Source organism: Emydura macquarii, unplaced genomic scaffold (genome assembly GCF_026122565.2).
Source record: "Emydura macquarii macquarii isolate MOO-44397 ecotype Brisbane River unplaced genomic scaffold, CSIRO-AGI_Emac_v2 contig_2897, whole genome shotgun sequence".
Taxonomy (NCBI): Eukaryota; Metazoa; Chordata; order Testudines; family Chelidae; genus Emydura; species Emydura macquarii.
The window spans coordinates 9300857-9327180 of record NW_027133034.1 but is presented as its reverse complement, the minus strand read 5'-3'; the positions used below and the strand labels follow the sequence as shown (position 1 = coordinate 9327180).

At 39.1% G+C, this 26324-nt stretch overlaps 1 protein-coding gene across 2 annotated transcripts in view; it reads left to right on the top strand.

The window, feature by feature from the left end:
• Positions 1-26324, top strand: part of FRMD3 (FERM domain containing 3) — a 211816-nt gene that overhangs the window by 137574 nt on the left and 47918 nt on the right. For both annotated transcript variants that reach the window (XM_067569315.1, XM_067569316.1), the window contains 3 exons: positions 4066-4163; positions 6330-6453; positions 25842-25929. In XM_067569315.1, coding sequence (XP_067425416.1) covers positions 4066-4163; positions 6330-6453; positions 25842-25929 — 310 coding nt within the window. The remainder of the gene's footprint in view (positions 1-4065; positions 4164-6329; positions 6454-25841; positions 25930-26324) is intronic.

Here is a 26324-nt window from a genome sequence, read left to right as displayed (position 1 = left end):
ATATTCTAAAAGTGTGTGTACCTTTTGTTCTCAATCTTAAGTATGTCTGGTATAGGCATAGGTGTAGGCATAGGTAAATGATTAATGTCACTTCTTCAGAGTTCTGCTCACCATTTGCTGGTTCCAGTATTATCTCACACTTCACCCCACCGTCGGAATCCGACACCATCAACCTACGGCGTTAGAACAGGCCTGTCTGCCTCAGAATTGGCTAGCAAGTGCTGTAATGAACTCGTGGGCTGCCTTTTCATCGGATTTGTTTTGTTACTCACCAGAAAGTGAACATGCTTTCCCAAATTTGCTCCCAGAGTTAGTCATTCCAAGGGCTGTGCAGACTGATTTACATACTGGAAAGGATGATTAAAAGATACAAGATTAGTGACTGCTGCCTTGCCCTAAAGTGATTCTGTCACAGCCTCTTTTAGCAGGTAGTCTTTGCAGATTAAGGATTTTTCATGTCACTGAGGCTTTCAGCTCACCACGGTGGAACAAATATTTTCTCTTGGGAACCACCTGCACTCCAAAAGTGTCAAGTTTAAAACGGATCAGTGAGCTGTGCCTGGACAAAGATTACATCAGTGAGACAGACAAAAATAAATAACAGAGATCAGTGCAAGAGTAAATGAAGCCTCTCAGGGACAAGAGTTCTACAGAAACTTCCAACCCTCTAACACACCAAAGGGACTTCAAACGCGTAAAACGGTCACTTTACAAGAAGAGGGATATAGTCTTCCATTGATTTAATATTTAATATTCCATTGATTTAACATTGATTTAATATTTAGCAATAGGCTGTGTTCTGGGGAAAGGAGGAGGCAGACTGGTGGAAGACTTAATACTTTTGAGTCAAGCTCCATTCTAGAGTTCATTATAGATTGACAGGCAAGATTGCTTGGCACAGGATGTATGCCAGATAATCTGGACATGTAGACAGAGACCCCTGCCAGGATGTCTGTTGACAATGCTGCCTCAAGGGCCTAGGAGCTCCATTTCCATAGGTCAAGGTGGGAGTGGACCCAGTGTGGTCAATGCACGTCTTGAAGGATTACAGGAGCACACAAACCTTTCAAACATCCCTCCTGGCTGATTAGTTTCCTGCAATTGTGCTCAAATGGTTCGTTTTCCTACCATGGATTAGGAAGCTGCATGGTAGAGCTGCGACAAGCCAGCTGGCTCACAAGGACGCTCAACACTGGCAGCTGAGCTCCAAGATGATGTGTTGCTGGTGGTGGTACTGAACTTGAGTCTTGGAAGGCTGTCCAGTAGGGCAGTGTCCCTAAAGGAATGCCTCTCTTCTTGCTTCTGGTGTTTAGTGCTGCTCTGTGGTGCAGCCAACGGGTGGTGACTATCTCCTTTTGATCAGTTCTGCTCTAATGTGAGCAGCTGTGGGATGGAGGAAAGTGTGAAAGCTCTCACAGCCAGGTGTCCTGTGCCCCAATTTCCAGTTCTGCCCCAAGGCCTCTCAGCTTTGCTTGGAAGTTTCTCAGATTCTGTAGAGCTAAAGGAGAGAGTTTCAGCAGGAGCCAGTGTGTTCATCAGGGATGTTCTTTCTATTGTCTGTAGTAGTATGAGAGAGAGAGTCCATAGTGCAGTCAGTGTTTAAATGTAGGGGTTGATCCAAACAAACTAATAATTTATTATGGCATTATTGGAATGCATTTCAGATAACAAGTGAGTATTGGAATCAGTTCCAGAGGGGTAGCCGTGTTAGTCTGTATACAGCAAAAACAACGAGAGTTCTGCAGCACTTTAAAGACTAACAAATTTAATTTCAGCAAGCATAAGCTTTCGTGGGCTTCAGCCCACTTCCTTAGATGCAGTTGGTAGAAATAATACAGCAAATATTGGCAACATATATAGGAGGCACCATATACATATCCAGAGGCATAGACAACAATGGGGTAGGTGGATGAAAGCCGGATGCTTGAGGCCTAATGACAGCCATTGAATAGGAGGTGAGAATGGGTGATCAGAGCAAATTACGTCTTGTAATGAGAGAGCCATTCCAAATCCCTGTTTAAACCCGGTTTGAATGTGTTAAGTTTGCAGATAATTTCTAACTCAGCAGTTTCTCTTTGGAGTCTGTTTTTTGGCGTTTTTTTGTAGAAGTATAGCAACTTTGAAGTCAGAGACAGTGTCCTGGGAGATTGACGTGTTCTCCGACTGGTTTATGGATGTTGTTATTTTTTATGTCTGATTTCTGTCCATTTATCCTTTTGCGAAGTGATAGTCCAGTTTGGCCAATGTACATGGCAGAGGGGCATTGTAATCCATGTATATCATAGTGGTGCTGCTAAGATTGCATCACAACTTATGTTTAAAGGTCAGCTTTTCCATGTCCTCTGAAATATACATGCTTAGTCAGATTCCTTTGAAATTTGGTATGCCTCAGGAGGGTGGAAAATAGGGTTAGTAAGCGAAACTTGCAGTCATTTGAGGTAGGGGTTGTGGAGATATAAGCCCTGGAAAAAAAAGCCATTTTTCAAAAAGTTTCTAGGTGGTGATTTTTTTGTGCAGAGCTAGAGAGCAAACTATTGATGTGATGTGGGTCAAAATGGTCTCAATCTGTCGAGCATTACCCGAGGTAGTGCTTGGAACTCTCAAAATCTCTTGGGGATCAATACTGAGATCAGTATATAAGAACATATTGATGTTTTTGCTTGGGTAAATGTGTAGTGTGGAAGGGTTGCATTGTGCATGCACCAATAAGAAATGATGGGTTTTTTAGACATTGGGTACCTGGGTAGTTTGAGAGACTGTGCCAATGCCATTTCCCCTAGTGAATAACCCATCACTGATGTTTCTAGTCTGAGCCTTTGTAAACCTGTGCAATAAAGATTTAATAATTCATGTTGCTTTCTACAAATTGTTATAGTATAACATTTATTTTATGGGGAGGTTTACTGCGAACACAGCAAAACAGGGCGAACCAAAATTTTTCTTATTTTGGGTGGAGAGGAGTTGGAGACAGAGGACTTTGTGTGGAGCATTGGGAACGGGGGAAGGGACAGGGTGAAGGGTTCTAGCTGTACAGGGGGTGGGAAATGAAGATGGGTGGTAGGCAAACCTTGTATTGATTGTTTGAGAAAATCTGTACTTTACAAGTCCCAGGGGAGTAGGCCTGTGTGGCTACTTCCTGATCTTGGGACCGATTAATGTGATGTTTCCAAAGAGGCAGAGTGTGGAGATTTGGAACTGATAGCGCAGTACCTTGACTGCTGACAGAAAATAATTGTCTGCTGCCAGGGTTGCCAGTATGTGGATACTGGGCGATTCCTGGATCAGGAGGGTGCAATAGTTTGCAGGAGAGCAAGGAGTAAACCATGACATAGGGATTGCTGACTACAGTCTGATTTGGGTAGAGAGAGGTGGCCTGCACTGGCATCATGCTTTGCCCACTTTGCAGAGTCTAACTGGTGACTTAAGAGGTGGTGACCTACCAGACCTTCTGATGAATGTGGCAGGGGCAATCTCCCTCTCCCCACCCTTTCTTGTCCTTTAAATACTGTTAGTTAGAATCCTGTGTGTGAGAGTGAATGGCTTGTAAAAGAAGGTGAAGAACTTCTACATTTCAGCAACAGTGGGATTGTCAGAATAAAGGTAGTTTTATTAAGTGGGCATATTGGGGCATTACTGAAAAAGGGCAAAGTCCAGGTTACATGGGCAACCTTTACACTGAATTTCCTGGTGTTTAGAAGTTTGTGTTTTGCTCCAATGAATATTCTGCAAGGGGATGACATACCACCAAACATCCCTAACTCTGAATTAACATAGTTTTTTTACATTACATTTACAATAGGGTGCACCTTATGTTGTGTTCTTTGTTATTCTCTCAATGAAATACTGTCATTCTTGTTTTCCCAATTATATTTTTCCAGAGGAAAATCAACAGCTCTCTTTTTCTCAGTAGTCTAATTTTCTACAGGTCATACCTTCCTTCCCATTCCTCTTCACTGCCTTTCATGCAGCAAGTGAAATACCCAGAAAAATTGACCACAGTAGTTGATCACAACAGGGCCACTTCACTCTTCTTATTCTAAAATGCTTTTTAAAAATATATTGCAGATATCTTTTGTATCTACAAATAAAAAGAGACATTTTCCATGGTCGTTTGCTGTGCTCTTTTTCTGATGCTGCCTACTTGGGTGCCTGTATTGTCCAAGGTAAGTGCAACCCACAGCATACTGTGAATTATTTCAACATCTTGAGATTGGTATTCAATATAAACAGCAAAGGGTTTAGAAGTGTGTTTCAGAATCAGGTTAAAAAAAAAAGCGATCCATTTGTCCTTATGTCACGCTTTCTAAATCTTAACAAGTGCTTCAAAAATGGAGAGGGATCGAATAGTTTAAAAGCGTCAGAAACCAGCAACAAATTAGGGCATGGAAAAAGACAAATTAATCCTCTTAGGTTTTTAAATGAGAAAATACAGAATTTTGTGTATAGTACTGAGCTCTAGCTATAAAAAAGATCAATATTCTGCTCCTTTACATTTCTGAATATAAACATATTCAATTCATATGAACTAAACCAAAGATGAAAGTTAATTGATTCAGTGGCAGTGGTTCAGATTGCATTTTTCCACCTTAAACAAAGGAGATCTGAGTGATAATGGGACCTCAGGGCAGAGAGAGACAAGTACATTACCATGGTGATGGTCTCAGTCTCTAGGTGATAGGAGTACCATCCTCATTTTCCTTCGCTCCCTGGTGCCCAATCAAAGTCAGTACTAGATCAGTCTTAGAAACGCTAATGAGCACTGTAAGATGTAGTCTGTTTGTGTCTGTGTTAACTGAGGAATGGGCATGAGGGAAATAGAGTATGACAATGACATTCCAGAAATATTGGAGATGCTGGAGGTTCCTGACACCAACCTAAAATTGCTGGAATAGGCTCTTCTTTGCTGTCCTGTACCAGCCTGACTTTTAGGGCCAAAATTTGAGAAACATTGGAGGTTCACATGCAAAATTTGGATGTGCAACTGGATATATACACATGATGCAGGCAATTATAGGGTTGCACACACAATTTGCTAGTTAGATGTTTATCTGGAAATTTGTGTGCACAGATACCTGATGTGCAGGCGTGCATTGTGCTATAGTAATTTGGCAGTAATAATGTGCTGGAAGCACATCTTAAAATTCTGCCGTCAGATTGGGGGTCTCTGATAATAACATATCTTCTAGTTACATTTGCCCTAGTGCCTGGCCAATTCTTTGCATATACAACAAACACCAGGAAGAGAATGGGCCTGTAGAGAAAGAGGTATAGTAATGTGATGTAAATGCCAAATTTTTACCTACATGAATGAGTGCTGAAATAGTGTATGAGGAAAAAGAACTCAGTTGATTTCTTTTTTGAAATAATCTTTTTTAAAATCTTTCTAATATTTTTAGAGTGACACTTCTTTCTCTTATCCCTTATGCTGTTCCTAGTAAATACCTCAGTTTATTTACAATTTTGTTTATGACTTGCCATGGGTTTTTAATATTATCCGTCACAATAATTCCTAAGTGATTAGCATGCTCGGCAGGAATGTATAAAGGTTTGGAAACAGGCTGTATTGGGCCTCCAGATGGGGCAGTGTTCCTTATGTATATTGAAAGCCAAAATGAAGCCCAGAGCTTGATAGCAAAGGCCAACAAAGGCTAAAAATATGTTCCTAATACTAGGCTTCTAAATCCATATTTAGGCACTTAAATAAGTGTTCTGATTTTCAAAAGAGCTGAACACCCAACATCTTCTATCAAAGGCAGTTGGCCAAATTCACTGTTGGCATAAACTGTTGCAAATCCACTAATGTTGGTAAGTACAGCTTTTGTGCTTACGTATGAGGGCAGAATTAAACCCATTTAGTTCAGTGTTGTTACATTGCAGCTGGTGAGAGGAGAATCTAGTTCAGAGTGTTCTGCTCTGTTTTATTAAATTGCTTGTCAACAGAGTGGTGAAGGGAAGACTTGTTTTAACGATCTGCATTTTTCAGAGCATGTTATCACCAAATAATGATTTTCAATTACCTTTATAATTAATAAACTGCAATTTTGAAACTCATTTATTAGATGGGGAGGAGTTTGTGCTGCCATAGCAGTTATACACATTTCTCAAAGATTAGCATGAATCTCACCAGATAATTTTGTAGCCTTAGTTTAATTATGAATGCAATAAACTTGCTTTCCTTTGGAAATGTAATTTACTGCACTCTGAGTGAATCTGGCAACTTTCTGAATGACACATGGAGGTTGATCTAAAGGATGACACTTATGCATTCATTAACTTACTCTGTAATTTAACTCATTCTGCTGCATCGTTTTGTTTTTTAACATGTCCAGCTGAATTTGGTGATTATGACCCCGAAGACCACCCGGACAATTATATCAGTGACTTCAAGATTTTTCCCAAGCAATCACAGAAGCTGGAAAAGAAAATTGCTGAAATACATAAAAATGAATTCAGGTAATTTTGAGTGCTGCTTGTGAAAGAGGCAGTTATGAATCAGTGTGTGTCTGTTTCTATACAGTATGCATAATCCTTTGTGTTTCTGTGTATTATTGCTTCTTAAATGTTGAGGAATTTATCAATGTTTGTTTCAAAAAATTAAAAAATGGGTGAAAATAAGTGCAGAAAATTAACTTCACAGTTTTTAGGTGAGTATTAGGTTGAATATTGGGGATGGGAGGAAAGAACAAAAACAACAAGTAGAGAACAGTAAAGAATCTATTGGGTGTATATGTAATGCCTATTACAAAAATAAAACTACTTTTAAAGGGAAAACTGTTTACGGTTGGTGACTTGTGCAGCTACACTTTACAGAAGGGTCTTCATTGTGTGAATTCCAAAACTCCTGAAGGCACAGGCTAGCAGCAGTTTTTTCAGTGTGTCTCAGTGCTCCTCAGCTCCACTCCTTCACTGTTCCTGTCCTGGGAGCAGGAGTGGGCTCTGTCTGGCAGGTAAAGCAGATGGGGCAGGAAAAGCAGATAGGGCTCTGTGCCCTGGGGTTTCTCTCTGGGCAGTGACATGTCTCTGGATCCAGCCGCTTGCAGTGGCGATGGGGGGCTGGAGAGGAGGGGAGTGCCCAGTACTCATGGTGGCAGCAGGTGTGGGGGGAGGAGTGCCTGGCACTTATGGGAAGCATCCAGCAGGGGAAGAGGATGGGGAGAAGGGGGCACCCAGCAGGGGGAGGGAGTTCCTGATACAGTGGTAGTGGATGGGGGAAAAGAGGGTGCTGGACAGGGGTAAGGGCCAGGGTCAGATGGGGGCCAATACTTAGGGTACAACCTTCCTCTCCCTGCAACCTATTCCTGCAGTGGTTGGTGATCTTGGCAGGCTCCGTTCCCATTTTGCTCCTCCACTAGACAGCTGCAGCAGCAGCCACCAACCAGCAGTTACCCTGCTTGGCACCGGTGTGCTGAGGAGGCTGGCGGGGAGTCTGAGTGGCCAAGATGCCAGGTCCAGGGAGTTCAAGCAGGTACAAAATCGGGGTAGAAATTGGAAAAATCTAAATCCTGGGTTTTTCAAAACCTGGGAATTCTTCAGAGGTTTTCAGTAAAAACTGAAAATGAGGGGTCCTAAATATGCATAAGTTACGGGTTCTCTCCCATACTTATCACACACATTCCATACATACATGCTGACAAATGTGCGTTATTTGACAAAGCAGTGTCAGTTAAAAAAATATTAACAGGAATGCAAAACCCACTATTAAAATCACAACTGACTGCTGCATGTGTGCTGCCAAATGGTACCATGACATGTGGTTTACATGAAATTTATGGCTCTGATAAATGGGCATGGCTTACACTATGAGGGCTGCTCCTGTAGATTTACGGAGTTGTGTCTTTCACATGAATCTGATTTTTAAATGAAAATTTGGTAGCCAGGCAGAGCTTTTTACAATGAGATTTATGATACTTAGTCACTGGTATTGTCTATTAAGTCGCACATAGTGTCGTATTGTTTGTATCTTTAGTTGGAACTTTTAACTTGCTACAATGCTACAATGTGTGTGTATATATTTGCATTTATGGATATGCGCATGTGTGTGCGCATGCACACGCACAGAGTAATAACCATGATGGTGATTTCTATATAAATTTATTCAAACAATCCTTTTGGAAGGCTGAGGGGGATTAGATTAGATTGAGGACCCTTTCTGTTCTGATCTTTAAATATCAGCCCAGAGTAGACAAAAATTAAAATACTTCTCTTAGTCTAGTAGAAGCTAAATATACCCGAGATGAAGCACTCTGTTTCTTTGGAGAACCAGCACTGCTTTGTGCAAGCATGCCCCTTTCAGGACTGCTTAAGAATAACAAGACACAAGGTGTATGAGGTAATATCTTTTATTGAACCAACTTCTGGTGGGGAGTGAGAGAAGCTTTCAAGCTGAAGAGCTCAGTTTAGTCTCGAAAGCTTGTTTCTCTCACCAACAGAAGTTGGTCCAGTGAAAGATATTACCTCACCTGCCTCATCGCTCTCATATCCTGGGACCAACATGGTTACCACAACACTGCATATAAGAATAACATGGATAGTAGTAATAAAGACAAGTGCGTTCCTAGCCATCCTACTTAGAGGAAAGGAGCAGTTCTTGAAGAAGTGGGAGAGGAATATGACATGGAAAAAAGTAAAGAGAAATAGATTGATTATGTAATGTAATGTTTACAATCCACTGTGCATTGTATAAGCTAGAAGTTGTCAGGACTAACAGGGATTTGTTCTGGGTGATGTGACATGACATGACAGTAACAGTGAGATGTACAGGTGAAAATTCATAATTTAAAAAACAACATATGTTTCTACAAATGCCAGTGAAATGTAGTGACCTGAACAGAACATCATGACCTGCATGCTATTTCTGTCATTTTCATTGTTTATGCAGAGGAGGGAGAATGATTGATTGTTGTTTAAGGATTCAGGAATTAAGACTTCACCTAGTTCTACTCTTTTATTTTTATTTCTAATATTAAATAATTACTGTATTTAGCTAGGTAGAAATATCGTCTCTTTCTATGCAAAAACATCACTTTTTACCATAAAGGGGGTGAGGAATGGAAAAACCTGAATAATTTTGAAACTGAAAGTTTTCAAAGACTTTAGATTGTTAAAGCTTTAAATAATCAAGTGTTTTGTTACACCTTCAACCCAGCCTCAGTGACAGAACAGCGATAGCTGGCGTATTCAGGAAATCTAATAAAAAAACTGTTATACCTCAGTGCAAGGAATCCTGCCGGCATTATCATGTGTCCCTGTTCTTTTTTTATCCTATAGTCTATATGTTTTAGTCTATATATTTGTTTTGTATCTCATTTGTCAGGCCCGTACTTTAAATGACATAAAGATAATATCTCATGAGTGAAGCATTGTACAGCCACGTTAAACTTTTAAACTAAAACCATTTCCAAAGGGAAGCCAAAGAGTTCTCTATTTTTCAATACATATTGATTTCATTTTTAAACCTGTCTTCCAAATGATGGCTTTCAGATTCCCAAAGGCACAAGACTTGATTTAAATGATAAAGCATGTGTATTAGAGGAAAGAATTTGGTCAAAACTCTTGTGCAAGAACAGACTACTCCTTTAAACAGACTGCAGATAAGTAATGAGGGAAGAAGGACTTATTAAATTCAATGCATCTTGTATTCAAACGTTCTTCTATAAACTTGTTTACCAAAATTGTTTTACATTTGTTTTAGGCCCTGACTTTCACTGGGACCTAACTTGGCCTCCATTTATACACGTACAACCTTATGCGCGTACACATTGTGCATGCATTTTCTCAGTACTAATGCCTTCACACAGAAGTGATAGATTCCATCATATGTGCACACAAATATAATTTGCTTGCTTGAAATACATCACCTGCATGTTTGTCTGTTTGGTCTAACCTAATCCGTATAGGTTCCAGTACTGGAAAAATAAATGCACAGGTGTGTGCATTTGCACAAGTGGAGGCTATGGTCAAGAAAACAAGTCGCATGAAGTGGATATAATTTTTGTTATAGAATATGTTGAAACTTGATAGTAACTGGAAAAGTGCAACATTCTATTTTTATGATGTCGTCATATTCTCAGTAATGAAAACTTGTATACAATGACAAATAATCAGAAAAAAACATTAAGCTTCGAGTTTTTATATATTATTGATGTATTTTATTAGCATGTCTTCCACTTAACAGGCTCTATAAATTTCCGAGTCCTGATTTTTCCTCTGATAAAAATCATAGGCAGATAAGTAGTGAATCAGGAGTTTGTCAATCAACAAAAACTCTGAAAATGAGTTACCAAGGTTTTGTAACAAAGGCATTTGAGTGATGTATTTTGGTGATGGTAAAAGGTAGAAAAGCCTTCAGGCCTGATTCTGTTATCACTAATTTTAACATGTGTCATTCTACTGACTTCAGAGGAACATTCTTGATTGTCATTGGCAAAAATGAATCGGGCTCTTTATTTGCATTGCAAGTGTAAATGAGTTAATAAAAATCAGGACTTCTCACTTCTACAGAATGTTGTTACATCATCAGGCTCCTGTTGCTTGGAATAAACTGCTTCCTCACTAAATCCCATCTCATTATTCTCATGACCCATTAACTGGGCACATCTATTCTTCTATCCCAGAAGTATTTGTCTCCTGATGGGACCATGAAAACAATGAAGGAAATGCCTGGGAAGTAGCTGATAGTGCATGCTGACAGCTACAAATGACTTGGTGACTCATTGTGAAGGCTTGTTCTAATTAATTAGAACAGATGTACAATGTGCTGCTCCTGTCTCTCCCTCTCTTTATGTGGTAGTGAAAACATTGTCAGGTTTTTATCAAAATGTGACCTTTTTCAAGTGACCATTCTTTGAACTTGATGGCACAAATTGAATCTGATACAGAGGTTGAGACAGGCAGAGAGACACATGACAGCTTTATAGAGCTGTGATTAATTGTCTTGTGAATTTTAATTAATGGTTGTCCACCTCAGTAAAGTACGGGAGGGGTACTGTAACAATCTAATCGAACATTACCAGGGGCTAAATGGAGGCCTGTCCTGATGTTCTGATCATAACAGATATTCTCGTTTTCTTGTCATCTCAAATAAAGGCTCTTTAGAAACCCAGAATATCTCTGAGAGAGAGAGAAGGAGCCGTTTTTGTAACTGGGTACTAGAAGCAAAGTAGATGTTGGAAGTTTTAAGATGCATTAGGCATTAGCAGGACTTGGTGAATCGTTCTTAAAATAAGTCAAAGCTGTTTAATCTTCAGCTGTCTGAATTGAATATGGAGCCCTCTCATATTTCTGAACCTGCATCTTACATGGTGGAGGAGAAGCAAACAGGGGTGACCCTTAGGAGCCTTGTGACTTAAAGGACTCAGGACTCCCTCTTAGAGTTTGATCCTGTAGGATTCCGAGCACCCATGCAAGGTATTAAATATCTTCAACTCCTGCTAAAGTATATGGGAATCGAGGGGCTCAGCTTCTTGCAGAGTTGAGCCCTAAAGTTAAATTTTGCCCTGGCTGGCAGAATGGTGGGAGCAGAGATCCTGAGATTTGTCCCTGGATTTGTCCTGGGGTGACCAGATGTCCTCATTTTATAGGGACAGTCCTGATAGTCAGGGCTTTTTTTTTATATAGGTGCTTATTACCCCCCGTGCTGATTTTTCACACTTGCTACCTGGTCACCCTAATTTGTACCAACCAGGGTCGGTGAGCCTGGGGACATGCTCCAGAGCATACTTGGCTGCTGCTCAAAAAAGAATTTGAAGAGAGTGAACATTTTGCATAGAAAAAACATCTTTATCTTAAAAGTGGAGCTTCTTCCATTAATGTCAGGCTAACAGTTGCACTTAGTTTTAAAAAGATAAACGTCCCTCTCCCTTGTTTTTTGTTTCAAAGCCCTATGGATTTCTGGCTTCTCCCTCTCCAGAGCTTGTTTTTGTCTTTACAGTGCTCTTTACAATGATAAGTGAAAAAATGAATAATATTTTTTAGACCAGTAACAATTAAAGAAAAACAACTCGCACCAGTGCGTGAGAAAAATTTCGCAGCTTGTTTGTACATGATATATTACAATGTAAGGAAATGTTTAACTTTCAGCACGTTTTAAGTGCTGTCCTGAATAGGGATATCCTCTTGAATGAGGGCCTGAAAGAAGAAATATTATGTTTATAAATCTAACAATAGTTTAATGAAACATAGTTGCAGTGCTGTTTTAAAAACTAACCCATGATTATTTTTTTTAAACACACTTGGGTAATTTACTGTATCTTTGTAAAATCCTATTATAGATGAGGTTGAGAGGGGATAAAAATAAAGATGGAAAGATTTATTTTTTATTAAATGGTGAACTATGGGATAAAATTGTCTCCAAGTTTACAACATGAGGATTTGATTTGCAAATCCTTACTCAAGCAAGCAGGCATTGCTTATGCATGAAGCCAGAGCTACTCGTGAGTTTTACAAGATCAAGACCTTTCTCTCAGATCAGATGTGGTATGTGGATAATAGTTGAAGTTCACAAATTACATATAATGACTCATACATAAGTGTCATTTCATAATTATTTTAATTACTTCCATTATTTTTATGTACAAATTTCAAAATAATTGATAATTCTAATATTGCCTTCAACAAGGAGCCTTGGCATTTAAGTAAGGTCAAACAACAGTACAATATGCCAGATGTTATAAGGGAGAAACAGATGCATTTCCTTGCTGAAACATAAGGTATTCCTGACTTAGTTAATATATAGCTATATCGCACAGGCAGATCTCGTTGCACTGTTGCTTGACAATTCCTGTTATAAGCCCTTGTTTTCAGTTGCTCTATCTTTGCCAAGCTTTAATCATTTGAGCTCAAATTTTCCATGCTGGGTATCTGTCTAAGGCTGCATTTATTTTGGAGAACTTCAGCCAAACTGGTCCAGCCATTTGAGAGAATAAGGCTAGGGGAAAATACATTGTTTCTGCTTATGTTAAAACATTCTGGCAACATTTTAATTGAAAACCTCTATCATCACGAAAGTTTGGAGCAGGGACTTGACATTTGTCAGGGGATTGGCCTTTGTGTTAAGGATTTGCCTTTTGCTGCCTTTCTGTAAATCTGCAAAAATTTGGCCAGTTGCAAGCCTTTGAAAAGTCACAGTTTGCACATGCTCAGTACAAACGTCTTAGATTTTAGCAACTAAATTCCCCCCAAATTTGAGCTTGTTTCAGCCCATGGTTGCAGGGGACTGAGCAAAACTTTCACTGATGAGGAGCCACAGTGTGGGATGGAAACTGGGAGTGACTGGGCTAGGGGACTGAGCGTGATAGGGAGAGACTGGGACAAGTAGTCTGGTGTGGGAGACTAGGACTGGGTGGGCAAGAAGACTGGGACTTGGAACTAGTGGGATGGGGAAAGAGGAGAAGAGACAGATCTGATGAGAAGCCAAACTGGGACTGGGATAGAACTTAGGAGTGGAAACTGCGATTGGCTAGGTGAGGAGGCCTGGGGAAGGGAGTGAGGAGTGGGGAAGAGACAGAACAAGGACTGGGTCAAGTTGAAAAGGACATGCAAGTAGAAGAGGTCACGCTTTGGGGAGACGGGCAGAAACGTTTGTGCCCACTAGAGCACACTGCCCTCCAGAGCCTGTAATGGAACCCAAGCTTTCTGAGCCTCAGCATCCTCTGCTGTCAGCAAATATCTGTGGAAACCCACCGGCAAAGTATCTCCAAGTTCTGTTCCACATAGATTACAACCAGTACTGCTATCTGTGAGCTCAAGTGGCAGAGATCTGTGTTGTGGATGTAAAGGCTCCAGTCCTGCTGATGACCCATATGGATGTCACCATGATGCCACATTACGGAATTTCTGTTTTTTCTTTCTTTTTAACACCCCCCCCCCCCCCAATTACACAAAAAAAACCCTCCATTAAAACATTACAGTTAAGGATGCAGAGTGAAGCACTCAAAAGATAGGATATGCCAGAAGCAAGGTTGTTTTGTATGTATGGATTATGATAGAATCTTTAATAACATGACCACATTTTTTCCACAGATTCCCTGCCTCATTCACTGCACAGAAAGGACTTCCTCTGGGGATGAATCTGAGATGTATGCTGAAGGAGACTGTTGTCTGTAGGACTGTTGTCTGCCCTCATTTGTTGCAGAAGTTGGAAGGGGTGTAGTGAATGAGGCAGAGGATTGCAGGGAGAAAAGGCCATGGGCAGTGGGTATAGGAGGCTTGGGGAGGGTAGATTCTCCTGCTTTACCTTTGCTCCCACTCTGTCTCCTCCCCCATCCCTGCACCCCACGAGAGCAAGCAGCGGGCGAGGGGAGGAGGGGAAGATTTGGGGTAGGAGGTAGAGTGGGGGTGGGAGGAAGTGGAGTGAGGGCAGGGTGGCCGAGAGGAACGAGCAAAGTGGGCAGGGGGGCCTCATGGGAGGGGGTGGGGCCTGGGGTGGAGCGGGATTGGAGCAAGGGCATGGCCTCAAGGAGAAGGAAGAGTGGGGCAGGGCCTCAGGGTGGAGCTAGCCTCCCCAAATTCAAGAGGCAGGTGCCACCTATAAGAAAGAATGGTCTGTCTCATGGTTAAGGCATTTGAATGCTGCCTTGGTGAACTGGATTCTATCTCTGCCTCTACTGCAGAGTTTCTGTGTGATGTTAGGCAAGTCACTTGCAGCCAGCATTTCATAGGTGGTCACTAATTGTGTGTTCTTCATTTTCTGGCTGCCCAAAGTGAAACCCTGGGATCTGATCTGCAGAAATGCTGTGCACTCCCCGCTGCAACTGAAGTCAATGGGAGCTCTGCTTTGAACGTATTAGTTGCTATGTAATGCTACGTACTCTGGAAAATCGGTTCTCAATGTCTCAGATTGTGCACCCACGATTACTGGATTTTTTTACCTTCATCTGTCTATTCCTCAGTTTCCCATCTATGAAACGGGGGTACCATCCACTCATCTCATGGAGTTTGTTGTAAAAATAAATTAATGTTTTTGAAGCATTAAGAGTCTTTAGTGAGGAGTGCAGTAGAAAAAGCGCATGAGGAAAGTAAAAAAAAAAAAAAAAATTGTCTTTATTGCAGGGTCTGAATAGTATGTAAATAAGGAATGGAGCCACACTGAACAATGAGGAGAACACAAAATATGGAATAGCTGGTCAGTAAGTGAGCACCATCCATTCTGCTTACTGAATCAGGCAAGAGTCCTTTGCAAAAAATAGTATCTAGTCATGAAATTAAAGACTGTCTCATGTTTGAAGATGATTTGCTTTTCTCCAGTTTTCTCTTCCATAACTTAATCTCCCAGCCGAAGGTAGAGAAGAAGACAGAATCTCCTTTGAAGACATCAGAAACAAATCCTTGAGAAGGCTGTGAATCTAATTCAATTCTCAACTACTGTACTAGCTTCTACACCTTACCTTTTAGATTCTGAGGATATAGATTGAATAGGCCATTTCACTTTATAGGTAAAGCAAATAATTGGTTGACACTTTTGTTATGGTTTTCCTTTTTGGTTATTGTTTAGGGAGACTAGGTAATAACTACTATGATAAATGTTTGACTATATTGCACCTCTATTTAGACTGATATATGCACAGTTGAACTCCTAAAGTAATTTATTCCAGTAAAAAGAGAAGACTTTTCAATCTGGTTGAGGATAAATATAAGAAATCAGTGATGATTGTGGGGTATCTTTCTTTTGAGAAGAAGAATGACTTCAAGGCTTTAGAGGGACCATCTTAATGTGGAAAACATTTAAATATAGTCAGCTTAAATGTATTCATATATCTTTTGATTATTTTCATAATTTAAGTAATCAAAATATATTAATTGCCAAAATTGCATTCTGCCTGTCTGAATTATTCCTGCAATTTCAGCTGGCTTAAGTGTATTTTACTCCTAAATATTATTGTGTAGTGTCATCCTGATTTTGCAAGGCAGATACCCCGAACTCCAATAGTCTCAGACGTTTCTATGCTTAATGTTGGCATGTCTTATAAAAACAGCTATTTTGATGGTGATTTGTTTTTGTTTGTTTTGTTTGTTTTTTTACTTGGACACTGATTTAAATCTGAAACCCATTGAAACAAGTGGTTCATATTTAGAGATGGCTGAATTTCAGTGGTAAATGAAGTGATCTTTGTATTTAGTTTGTGCATCATTTTGTTTGTAAAGCATGTTTATATCCTTTAGGATGGAAATAAATTTATCAATGTAAAAATCTGTCCCTCTAACACTGAAAATTCTTTCTTCTGATGCATTAGAGGTATCCAAGCTGTATTGCTACGGCCCAGCCTATGTTGCCATAGCAATACCAGACCGTTATCAGAAATGTTTGATAGAGGATGAATTTACATTCTATCATTGCACTCAACATGTCCATTCTACTATAAACTACATATAGGGTATGAGGAATAAACATCAACCGAGTCAGTAAAACCCTCAACATCTTCAGCATGTATTCAAACGATTACTGTAAATATATGGAATGTTTAAAAAAAACCCACAAACAAACCCAAACTAACCCTTTTTTGTTCATTCACTGCACCAGTCTGGATTAGTGAGCTTCCAATTCAGTCTTGATTGGTATGGGCAAATGATTGTTTGCAGTGTTGTGGTAGCTGTGTTAGTCTCAATACATAGGCAGATGTGTCTATTTGAAGTGAGACACTTTCCTGTCAAGAGGTTGTGAGCAGATCCCTTCAGCAGACAAACCTAAGTCTAAGGGCTTTGTCTTGTCCAATTGTAAAGGAAGCAGTCATTTGTCCAGTGACACTGCTTCTTTAGTCTGCCTTCTCTGAATGCCTCCTGTATAGCGTAGGAGCCAATGTTGGTTCACATCAGAGGAGACCCAGTCCGGAACAAAATATCTGCACCATTTCAAGCTTTGTAAGTCCTGTAATTAGAGCTGGTCAGAAAACATTTCTTTCCTCTGTAAAATATTTTGACACAAATGAAAATATGTATATAAGTGTCATATTTTTTCTACAAACTTTTTTTCTATCGAAAACCAGAAAATGAAGTATTTTTCAGCAACAAAAGCTGAAAAATTTCACCCATGTTGGCAAAAAATACTGATTTTACTTGGAAAAAAAAATCCTGACAAGTTGAAATTTTGCAATTTATGGATGCCAAAAAAATGAAAGAGAACTTTTGGTTTTGGGTTTTAGATGTAACGCCCCCCCCCGGCGCAGTATTAATAAAACATGGAAACTTCCATGGGGAAAAACAAGCCATTTTTCCCAGGAAAAAACATTTCAAAGACATTTTTAAAAAACAAATTCTCTCTCTCTGTAATTGTGTGTGGGTAAAGGAGGGTGGAGAGAGTGAATCAGCCCAGAACTAATATTTACACAGCAAGTGTGGCAAGAATTTCTGGAGGCATGGAGTTAAGGAGCAATCGCCATATGAAACCAGCAGATGTTGTTCTTGAGAAATTGCAACTAGAGCAGCAGTGGAACTTCTGGAGAAACTTGTGTGTTAAAAAATGAAACTTCTATTGTGAATAATGAGGAACAAAATGTAGATTGGTTTGCATGATTTTACTAGGAATCCCCTGTGAATCAGGAGCACATACTGTTCAGTAGTAGGAATAGCTTGGTAAAATGGAAAAATATGTTCATCTTAGTTATAATGCTGTGCCATTTATTAGAGCTATCCAGAGACTGCTGCTTTCCCAGCAAAGTTCTCTTCTTGAAAAGGTAATTGGAACATGCATATGGAATGCATTTGTTCTCTTCTCCAGGTTTATCATTATCTAGCTGATACAGACTTTTCGGATTGGGTTCTGCTGTTCACCACAAAGCTGAATGAATCTAGATGCCTCTCTGCATTCCAGTTAAGGGTTTCTGAAGTGCAGGGTTTTTTCGGGGTTATCCATAAGGAAGAACTGGCCAGCTTTTCCTTTCCCTTCACACTGAGAATGGCATCCTAAGGAGTGGGTTTACTAGGGTTGGCTATTTCGGTAGGGTACAGCCTCACTGCTGTACCTGTCCTGGGATAAGCACACTGTTGTTTTCATCACTGCATTAAGTTAGGATGGAATGTCATTATGATGAGATGCAAATATCTGAAAGGTGGTTGGCTAAACGCAGTTGTTTGAGATATTGTGTGACTTCAGTAATCTCTCTTAGATGATTTCAAAGCCCTTAGCTAATATAAGGAACTAAATAAGAGAAAAGTTTATTACTGTTATTTTGGTATTAAATCCTACTCAGTGTAAATATTTGATTGTTTTAAATGATCTTTGAATTTTTATGATCATGAATGGGAAATTCAAATAAAGAGCAAAAAGGATTCTGATCTCTGGATGGACTTGATATTTATTTATGTGGTGGTTTTCCAGGCTTTCATATTTTCCACTAGGATGTCAGCAATTAGGCTGTTATCTAGTTGGTAGTTTTTCTTCTGTTCACACACAGAATAATTTAAAGCTTTTGCTCTGTTTGATACTGGTTGCCATGGGAATTCCAAGAGCAGCACTGTCATTGCTTAGATAATCTGCAAAGTTTTGCCTTGCTATTTAATTTAAAAGACTCAGTGACAAACTGCACAACAGGGCTGGAAAGTAGTTTAGAAGATTCTTCACTCTGCACTTTTCTGTGAAGTTATATGCATAGTAATAGCATTGTAACTAGTGCAAAGCATTTCAGTCAAAAACCATATACTGAGTTTAGCCCAGAAGGAAAACAGGCACTGCTGTTAATCTTAATACATTTGTATTTAAATGGTGCTTCATTCTTGTAGATTTTTAGGTGTTTAATTCTCCTTAGCCACTCTACCAACAACCAAAAAACCTAATGACAAGTCCTGAAGTCTTAGGCTTTAATGTAGTCTGCAGTCAGTCAAAATTGTTCTTGAACTGTCAGAAAGTTTGCCTGAATAAGGGCAAACTAAAATCTATTTAAGGACTTCAGCATAAAGGACACATGGCTTGGTTGACTTTTCAATCCGCATGTAAAAATGAGATTAAAAAAACAATAACTCCAAACAATTTGGTAGTTGTCCCAGACATGTAATAAATAAATCACACAGACTCCTTTATAGAACACCAGTAAATCCACATAAATTTAAAAGAAAACCAAAATACCTTGAGTTCTGCTAAAAGATGTCACGTGATCTAGCATATAATGAGGTGGAGAACATTTCAGAGAAGGAGGTCCTTCATAGAATATCCCTGTCTTGTTGAGATTATAACACAGGATTGTCAACATCAATGATCCTGAGTAAAAAAGAATCTCAAAAGGGACTCATTCTGTTGTTTAAAGCTTTTTGACTTCAGAGAACTTGCAGCTTTTATTTGCTTCAGTGGAAATGGAAGATGCTTGGCACTTCTGAATATTAATCATTACATGCATGCTTTGTAAGTCTTTGAATTGGTTTTAACCTGTCCACAGTTTAGATCTAAATGTTGAACAATGACTCTTATAAGGAACTCAGTATATAAGTGTTCAGGGGCAGGTGGCTCCAAGTGATACAGAAATTATTACAAAATCATGAATAATAATAACTCTTAAATAATACTTTGCATTGGTAGATCTCAAAGCACTTTACAAATGAGAGGAGTATCATTATCCCCATTTCACAGATGGGGAAATTGAAGTACAGAGAATAGAAGAGACTTGCTCAAGGTCATACAGCAGGCCAGTGGCAGAAAATAAATCTGACCAGAGTTTTTGGATTCACTATTCCATGGTTCCCTAAAACAAATTATCATAAATTATATATATATCACATCATAAATTATTTAAAGAAACTAGAGACCAATAATCCTGCAAAGTGCACCCTCAACTCTTTGCCTGCAGCAAAGGATGTTTTCTGCTTCTCACAGGATCAGGTACCAAATGATAGTGAATCACAAAAAAAAAAAGGATTTTAGAAGTGAATTAGTATGAAGAGCCAGAAAAAAACAGCAAATAGCATCAGTGGCATCACCCTTAATCCATGTCCCTGGAAAGTGTTTCCTGTTGAGCTACAAAACTCCCTGGCCTACAAAAATCATCAGAGCCGGAGGTGCATGTGGAAGTAAACAGTGAGAGTTTGTACATCCGCTAATATATGCTTCTCATTAGCTTAAAAGAAAGTAGCAGAACACTTTGTGAGCTGCTCAGCTCTTCAGTTGGAGTATCTCTTCTTCAAAGTTTTAGCTGGAGCTTTGAAATGGATAAATTCCTATGAGATAGTCTGAGTGTATGCAGGATAAATCATTAACACAACGTTTATCCCAGTTGTAGAGTTCTGAATTCAAATCAGAAATGGATTTTCTCATTTTGTACTGCAGGCTGAAAAGCTTTTCTGCACAAAACAATATCAGTCCTTATTTCTGAGTGCACAGTTCTGGCATTTCTAATATGGAAACTGATCATGTTAAAATGGCTGAAATTTCAGCCGTAATATATTTAGGATTCTCTTTAATGCTGAATAAATTATATATGTGTACACATGCGAGGCCTACTGGAAATACAATAATTTCATATCCAGCTTTCCTGATTGAAGTGAAATATAAACCACAGACACACTTGGTTATGTTCCCTATTTTGCAGGCTAAGGGGCATTAATTGGAGGATTTACCCCAGATGAAAGGACTTTGTCTCTGTGTGAGGCAGTCTTAAGCAGAAATTTGAAAGGCTCCTTACAATGATCAAAAGTAGCAACTAATGTTAGAGCAGTGGTTAATCTGCAGCTTGCCCTGATGTTAGGATTCGATATAGGTACATTTATTTTAAAAAAAAAGAAGCAATCTCCTCACCAGAGTTACAGATGAAAAGGGCCTATTAGATTATCAAGGTTACGTTTGGTTTATTCTCATGCAGTTGCTTTGACAGCACAGAGGTTGTTGAATGTGATATGTGCCTCCATGATGATCTGTCTTGTGCCAATTCTGGCATGTTATGCAGTAGAATGCCTGTGGGGGACGTGTCTGTTGATGCCATCCAGCCATCATGTGTTAGGACTTCTTTGGGGTCTTTTCTATCCTCTTTTCACTGGGTCAAAGACCATTCTTGCAGGAAAGCTGGTAGGCATAAATAATAATTACCATACCTCCTTAGAGAGTGTTGGGCAACCATTTGAGAGCAAGATCTGCCTAGTTAGGAAGCGGCTCTCTTCATTAAACTTGGATACATACTATTTTGATGCTTTCAATCATTTGTAGAGGTGTCATCTGAGTGGTGTCCAACTTCTTTTTAGTCTTGACAGTGAACAACCACAGTTTAGAATATTGACTACCAAAGCATTATATTTCCTTAGCTACATCTCTCTGATCATTAGGGTGTTTGGTTTGTGAAAGACATTTTTGATGAGGCACACTGATAGAGATGACAGTGTGGGCTTCAAGTTCTTTCTTGATGCAGACCATATTATTGACAACAGAGATGAATAGATGAAATCACTGACAATTTTGACTGGGTTATTGCCCACTAGGATGCTAGAATCCATAGCATGTTTGAAATCACCAATTGGAAGAATGGGATGCTTGAATTTTCATGCCTTCTCAATAAGTTGGCATTCTGTGAAGATTTGCTCTGTTGTGGAACGGCTGGGAGTAAAGCCAACACTTCTTTTGCTTCTTAAGATATCAGTGGCTCAGGCCAATAAGTCAGAAGGAAAAACTTTCCTCAGGATGGACAGAAGAATAGTGCTGCAGTAGTTACAACATTCTTGTTTGCTGCCTTTACATTTCCAAAGCAGTAAAATAATGCCTTTTTGTCAGTTGGATGGGATTGATTGTTCTCTAGATGATATTGTCAGAGTCTGCAGCTGCAAAAGAATAGCTGGTTTGGCATTTTTAACAGTTCTGCAATTCCACAGATTCCTGCCACTTTATCTCCCCTAACATTCTTTATATCTGTATTTTGTCAACAGTGAATTCCCCTGGATCAGTTTGTGCAGAACAGGTCATCTCAGCAGTGGCCTTAATATCAGGCTCCAAAGAGGATGTGCTTAGCAGCTGACTGAAATGGTCAGTCCAGCTTCCCCTGCACTTTGCTTCTGTTGTGATTAGCAGACCAGAATGGGAGTAGATCGTGCCAAGTGAATAACCTCTCTCATCAGTGAGGTCGCACAGATGTTTGTTTAAGGAGGTGATGTCATTCCTGGCAGAAGTTTCCTTGAGTGCAATGGCTTTAGCTTCCATAAAAGCTTTGTGGTCAGTGTGTATAGCTTTATTATGAGTGCAGTTTAGTTTGATATGTGACCCTATTACCTCCAAATGAGCCTTGTGATGCTGTACAGTGGTCGTGAAGATATTTATGGAGATTCAGAGGTTGTTTTTTTGGGGGGGACCAATGAAGGTCATAGTGTCATCAGTTCTGAAGCTTATCCAGATGGATTGAGCGTCTGTAGACTCTGGCAGGGTCTCAAACCCATACAGGATTTCAGCAGCATCATGGTCTCAAGTGCTGTGATTTTTAGGTTAGATGATTGGGTCACCAACATTCGAATGATCACTTTGCCAGAGCTTTTTAGTCTAAGAAGGAAATTTGCAGAGACTAATTTGTGGTTGTGTTACCGAGCTTGGGAGACCAATGAGCTCTGCAATTGCTGATGGACAATTTCCAACTATGAGAGAGAATGTAATCAGTCATATTCTGTTTGACCATCAGTACTTCACAAAGTAAACTGGTGAATGCACTTCCTCAGAAACCAGGTTGTTCATAATGTCAAGTTCATGAGAAACACACAATTGTAAAAGACATCCACCATTGTCATCCGGAGTAACCGGTCCAATAACATTTTTCCATGGTCCACTCGAATTATCAACAGTAGTATTAAAGTTGCTGATGTCATGTTTTCAGATAGTTGAAAGGAGAGATCTGAGTTGATTGTAGAACTCCATCTTGTCTTCATTAGAAGCTTCATTGGTTTGTGTATAGCAAAGAATAATTGTCCATCTTCCATGCTTACATTGGAGCTCTGGAAATTGGTTCACATGATAAGATTGATTTGTGGATATGACATTTTAAAGAGGAGTCCTACTCCTCCATGCTTACATTGGAGCTGGGCTTTATATAGGCCACTGGAAATTGGTTCACATGATAAGATTGATTTGTGGATATGACATTTTAAAGAGGAGTCCTACTCCTTCCTTTCCCGTATTCTGTGGAACCAACTACTTGAGATAACAATCGCCTATTCTTTCCTCATGGCTATCTTTACAGTAGGTTTCAGTGAGGCCAACAATTGACATCTTTAACCAGGACATTTCTCTGATGAGCAGCTCTTTGAGCCTTCCTTATTCAGGGTTAATATATTCTATCTTCCTATACATAAAAGACCCCTATTTCTGAGATTAATTTTTATAGGTTGTCAGTCAGGTTGATCTGCAGCAAATGCAGTTGATTACCAAGGGTTGGATATAATTCTCTTGATAAAAGACATCTAATTTTTAAAAATTTGATACTGCGGTTGACTTTAAAAAACATCTCTATATTTTGCACTTTTGTGTTGTTTTAATATTTTGTGCAGCAGCTGTTTGGAGTTATGTCTGTAATTAATGAAGACCAAACCTCCCACCTGTTGTGTTTTAAGTGCGGCATACAATGTGACATACATAAAGATAATTGAATTTGGAGAGCCTTCTCCCTTACATTGAGCAAGAAGGGCATTTTATTGTTGTTTTTGGAATTCCTGGCTTTATTATTATATATTTATTTATTATATATTTAAAATAGCTTTTTTAACTTTCTAAAAGAGAAGTTAACTTCCAAAATTTCTGCTACTCCAAAGTCCTGCCAATTCTTAAGAGTGTATTTGATCTTCCTACCGACAAAGGGAGATAGGAAATTAATGCATTTTTCTTCAATAAAAGGACCAGTCTGAATGAACAACCAAAACCCCTGGTTGTTTTTATTTTTCATTTTTGTGATTTAAATTGAGGTTATTTAGGTCAATTTATGCTGTGTAATCTGCCAAGTACATGATGCAAAATCTCATAGAATTTATAAGATTAATTTACAATATGGTGTGGTTCATTATTTCTACTTGATTCACACTTCAATAGGACTGGCTAAAAAGAGGTAAGTGGATCTCTTCTGCAAATATTTCTGAACAAAATTAACATTTTTTTGTTTAAAATTTTCCATGGAATATTTCAGTGCGACTAAACAAATGGAAAACAAATGTTTATTTCAATTTGCTTTGTTTTTCCACTTTTTCCCTTTTTTTCTACTGGAAAAAGTTGGGGAAAGGGGAAAAGGGAAGAAATGTCTTATTTTTCCTACTCTCTATAAACTGAAAAGAAAACGTTGATTTGAAACAAAATGAAAATAGTTGTTTCAGTTTGTTTAATAATAATAATTAATAAATAAATCAGTTTTGAAGAAAACCAAAATTATTTGTGAAAATTCTCATTTCTTTTCAAAATCTATTTTTTATCAGGAAAAAAATGCAATGAAGCTTTTGACTAGCATTCTCTTCCCATTCTCTACTGAGTTAATGTTTTACATTGCTCTGAAGTCGATTATAAAGTCCCTACATGCCAAAGTAAATAGTGAGTCAATAAGAGAGTCAGTGTGCTCCAGGGGATAGAGAAACTGGACTGGAACTCAGGAGACTTAGGCTCTTCTCCTCTCTCACCTGTTGCATCTGTGGCCTTGGGCAAGTCACCTCACCCCCCATGCTTTTAAAGGAGAACCATCAACATAACTTATTTAGACTTTTGTGGATGAAAAACTGGCAAAGAGACAGAAGATAAAGCATGGAAAGGAATGTGGATTTTTATGATTGTAAGAGAATAACAGTGAGATGCAGCAAGATTCTGTATTAGGTCTGATGTTGATTAATATATTTACTGATGATCTGAAAAGAGAGGTGAGCTGTGACATAGCAAAATTTTCAGATCATCCCTAGAGGAGACTGAGGAACTTTAGAGAGGACCTAAGCAAGATAGGTGAACACTTCAGGTAGCACAGTGGCAGATGCAGTTCAATGTTTTGTAAATGCAAAGCCATGCACATTGGAGGGAAACATTTGAACTACTTAAACATCTTACAGGGTTTTAAACTAATTGTGTCACCTCAGGAAAGGGACCTGGACATCATTCTGGACAGCTCAGTGAAGTCTTTGCTTCAATGCACAGCTGTGGTCAAAGTAAACTAGATATTAGGATGCCACAAAGAGCTTTGTCTCTCAAATTCCCATCCAATACATCTGATTGAAAATCCTGGCATTCTATAGCATTTTTGAAAAGTCACCTTGCAATGGTTTATAATGGACGCTGACAATGGAGGAGTTAAAATGAAACTTTCTTCAGGGATGAGACTTCGCATTCCATGTTTCAGGTTTTAGTGAATATTTGTGGTTGATTATGGACCATCCCCCCAAAATAGGGGCATATAATAGAAATGCACACAGATTTTAAACTATGGTGATGGTAGTAGGCTCTGCTATAATTAGGCATGTGTCTCAGTTTTCTGTGTAATATGATTGCCCTGCTGATATCCTGAGCTGGAAGGAATGTATCTTAATCTGGACAATCCTTTTAAATGAGTTTGGGAGGGGGTGTGTGGAAAAAACAGATGCTGAGTTTTATTTCATGGTAAGACTAGACTTGTGCATAGACAGAAGATAACAAATATTTAATGGATACTTGATAACCCTGATTAACTGCACCGATCACTGGAGTCCTGGTGGTATGCAAAAAGCATCAAGACTTAATCTGAAAAGATTAGGCATTAGGGCAGAGCAGCAGCAGAAATCACATGAAAGGTCTCCTAGCTTCCTCATTGTAAATGTTATGTGGTGGAAATTATGCATGAATTAGTGGGGCTTTTCTTTCTTTGTCTAGCTTTTATGACTGTAGTCTACTGAACTGAACCGAAGCATACCTTTTTCCTGTGTTTTTATTAAACTGCTATGTTTGCCTTGTGTAATTTCAGGGGACAGAGCCCAGCTGTTGCTGAATTAAATTTACTACTGAAAGCACATTCTTTGGAAACCTATGGTGTTGATCCCCATCCTTGCAAGGTAATAGTTCAGGTTTTCTTAATAAATTATTACCTTACAAGTTAATAAAACCATCAGATTCAATGGATTAGTCCCATTTTTATCTAGCTATGTGTACTAAAACATTTCTAAAAATGCCTCCCCGGAAAGTGTGAAAGACATTGCAGCTTTGTAAAATGTTGATTGACAAAAACCTATGTCTCAGTCCCAGAACTACTGCTTTGCATAGGCAGTATTTGAGTATGACATTTTAGCATGCTGTCAGTATGAGATTTTTTTTTGGGTCCCGGCAGGTCACAAGTATTGTAATTTCATCCCAACCCCGTGAACAACTTGTAGTGCTGTACTGTCCCCTCACAAGAGAGTTATTGTTCATAACTGGTTCTAGTCAACAGAAATCGATAGCCTAAGTAGTG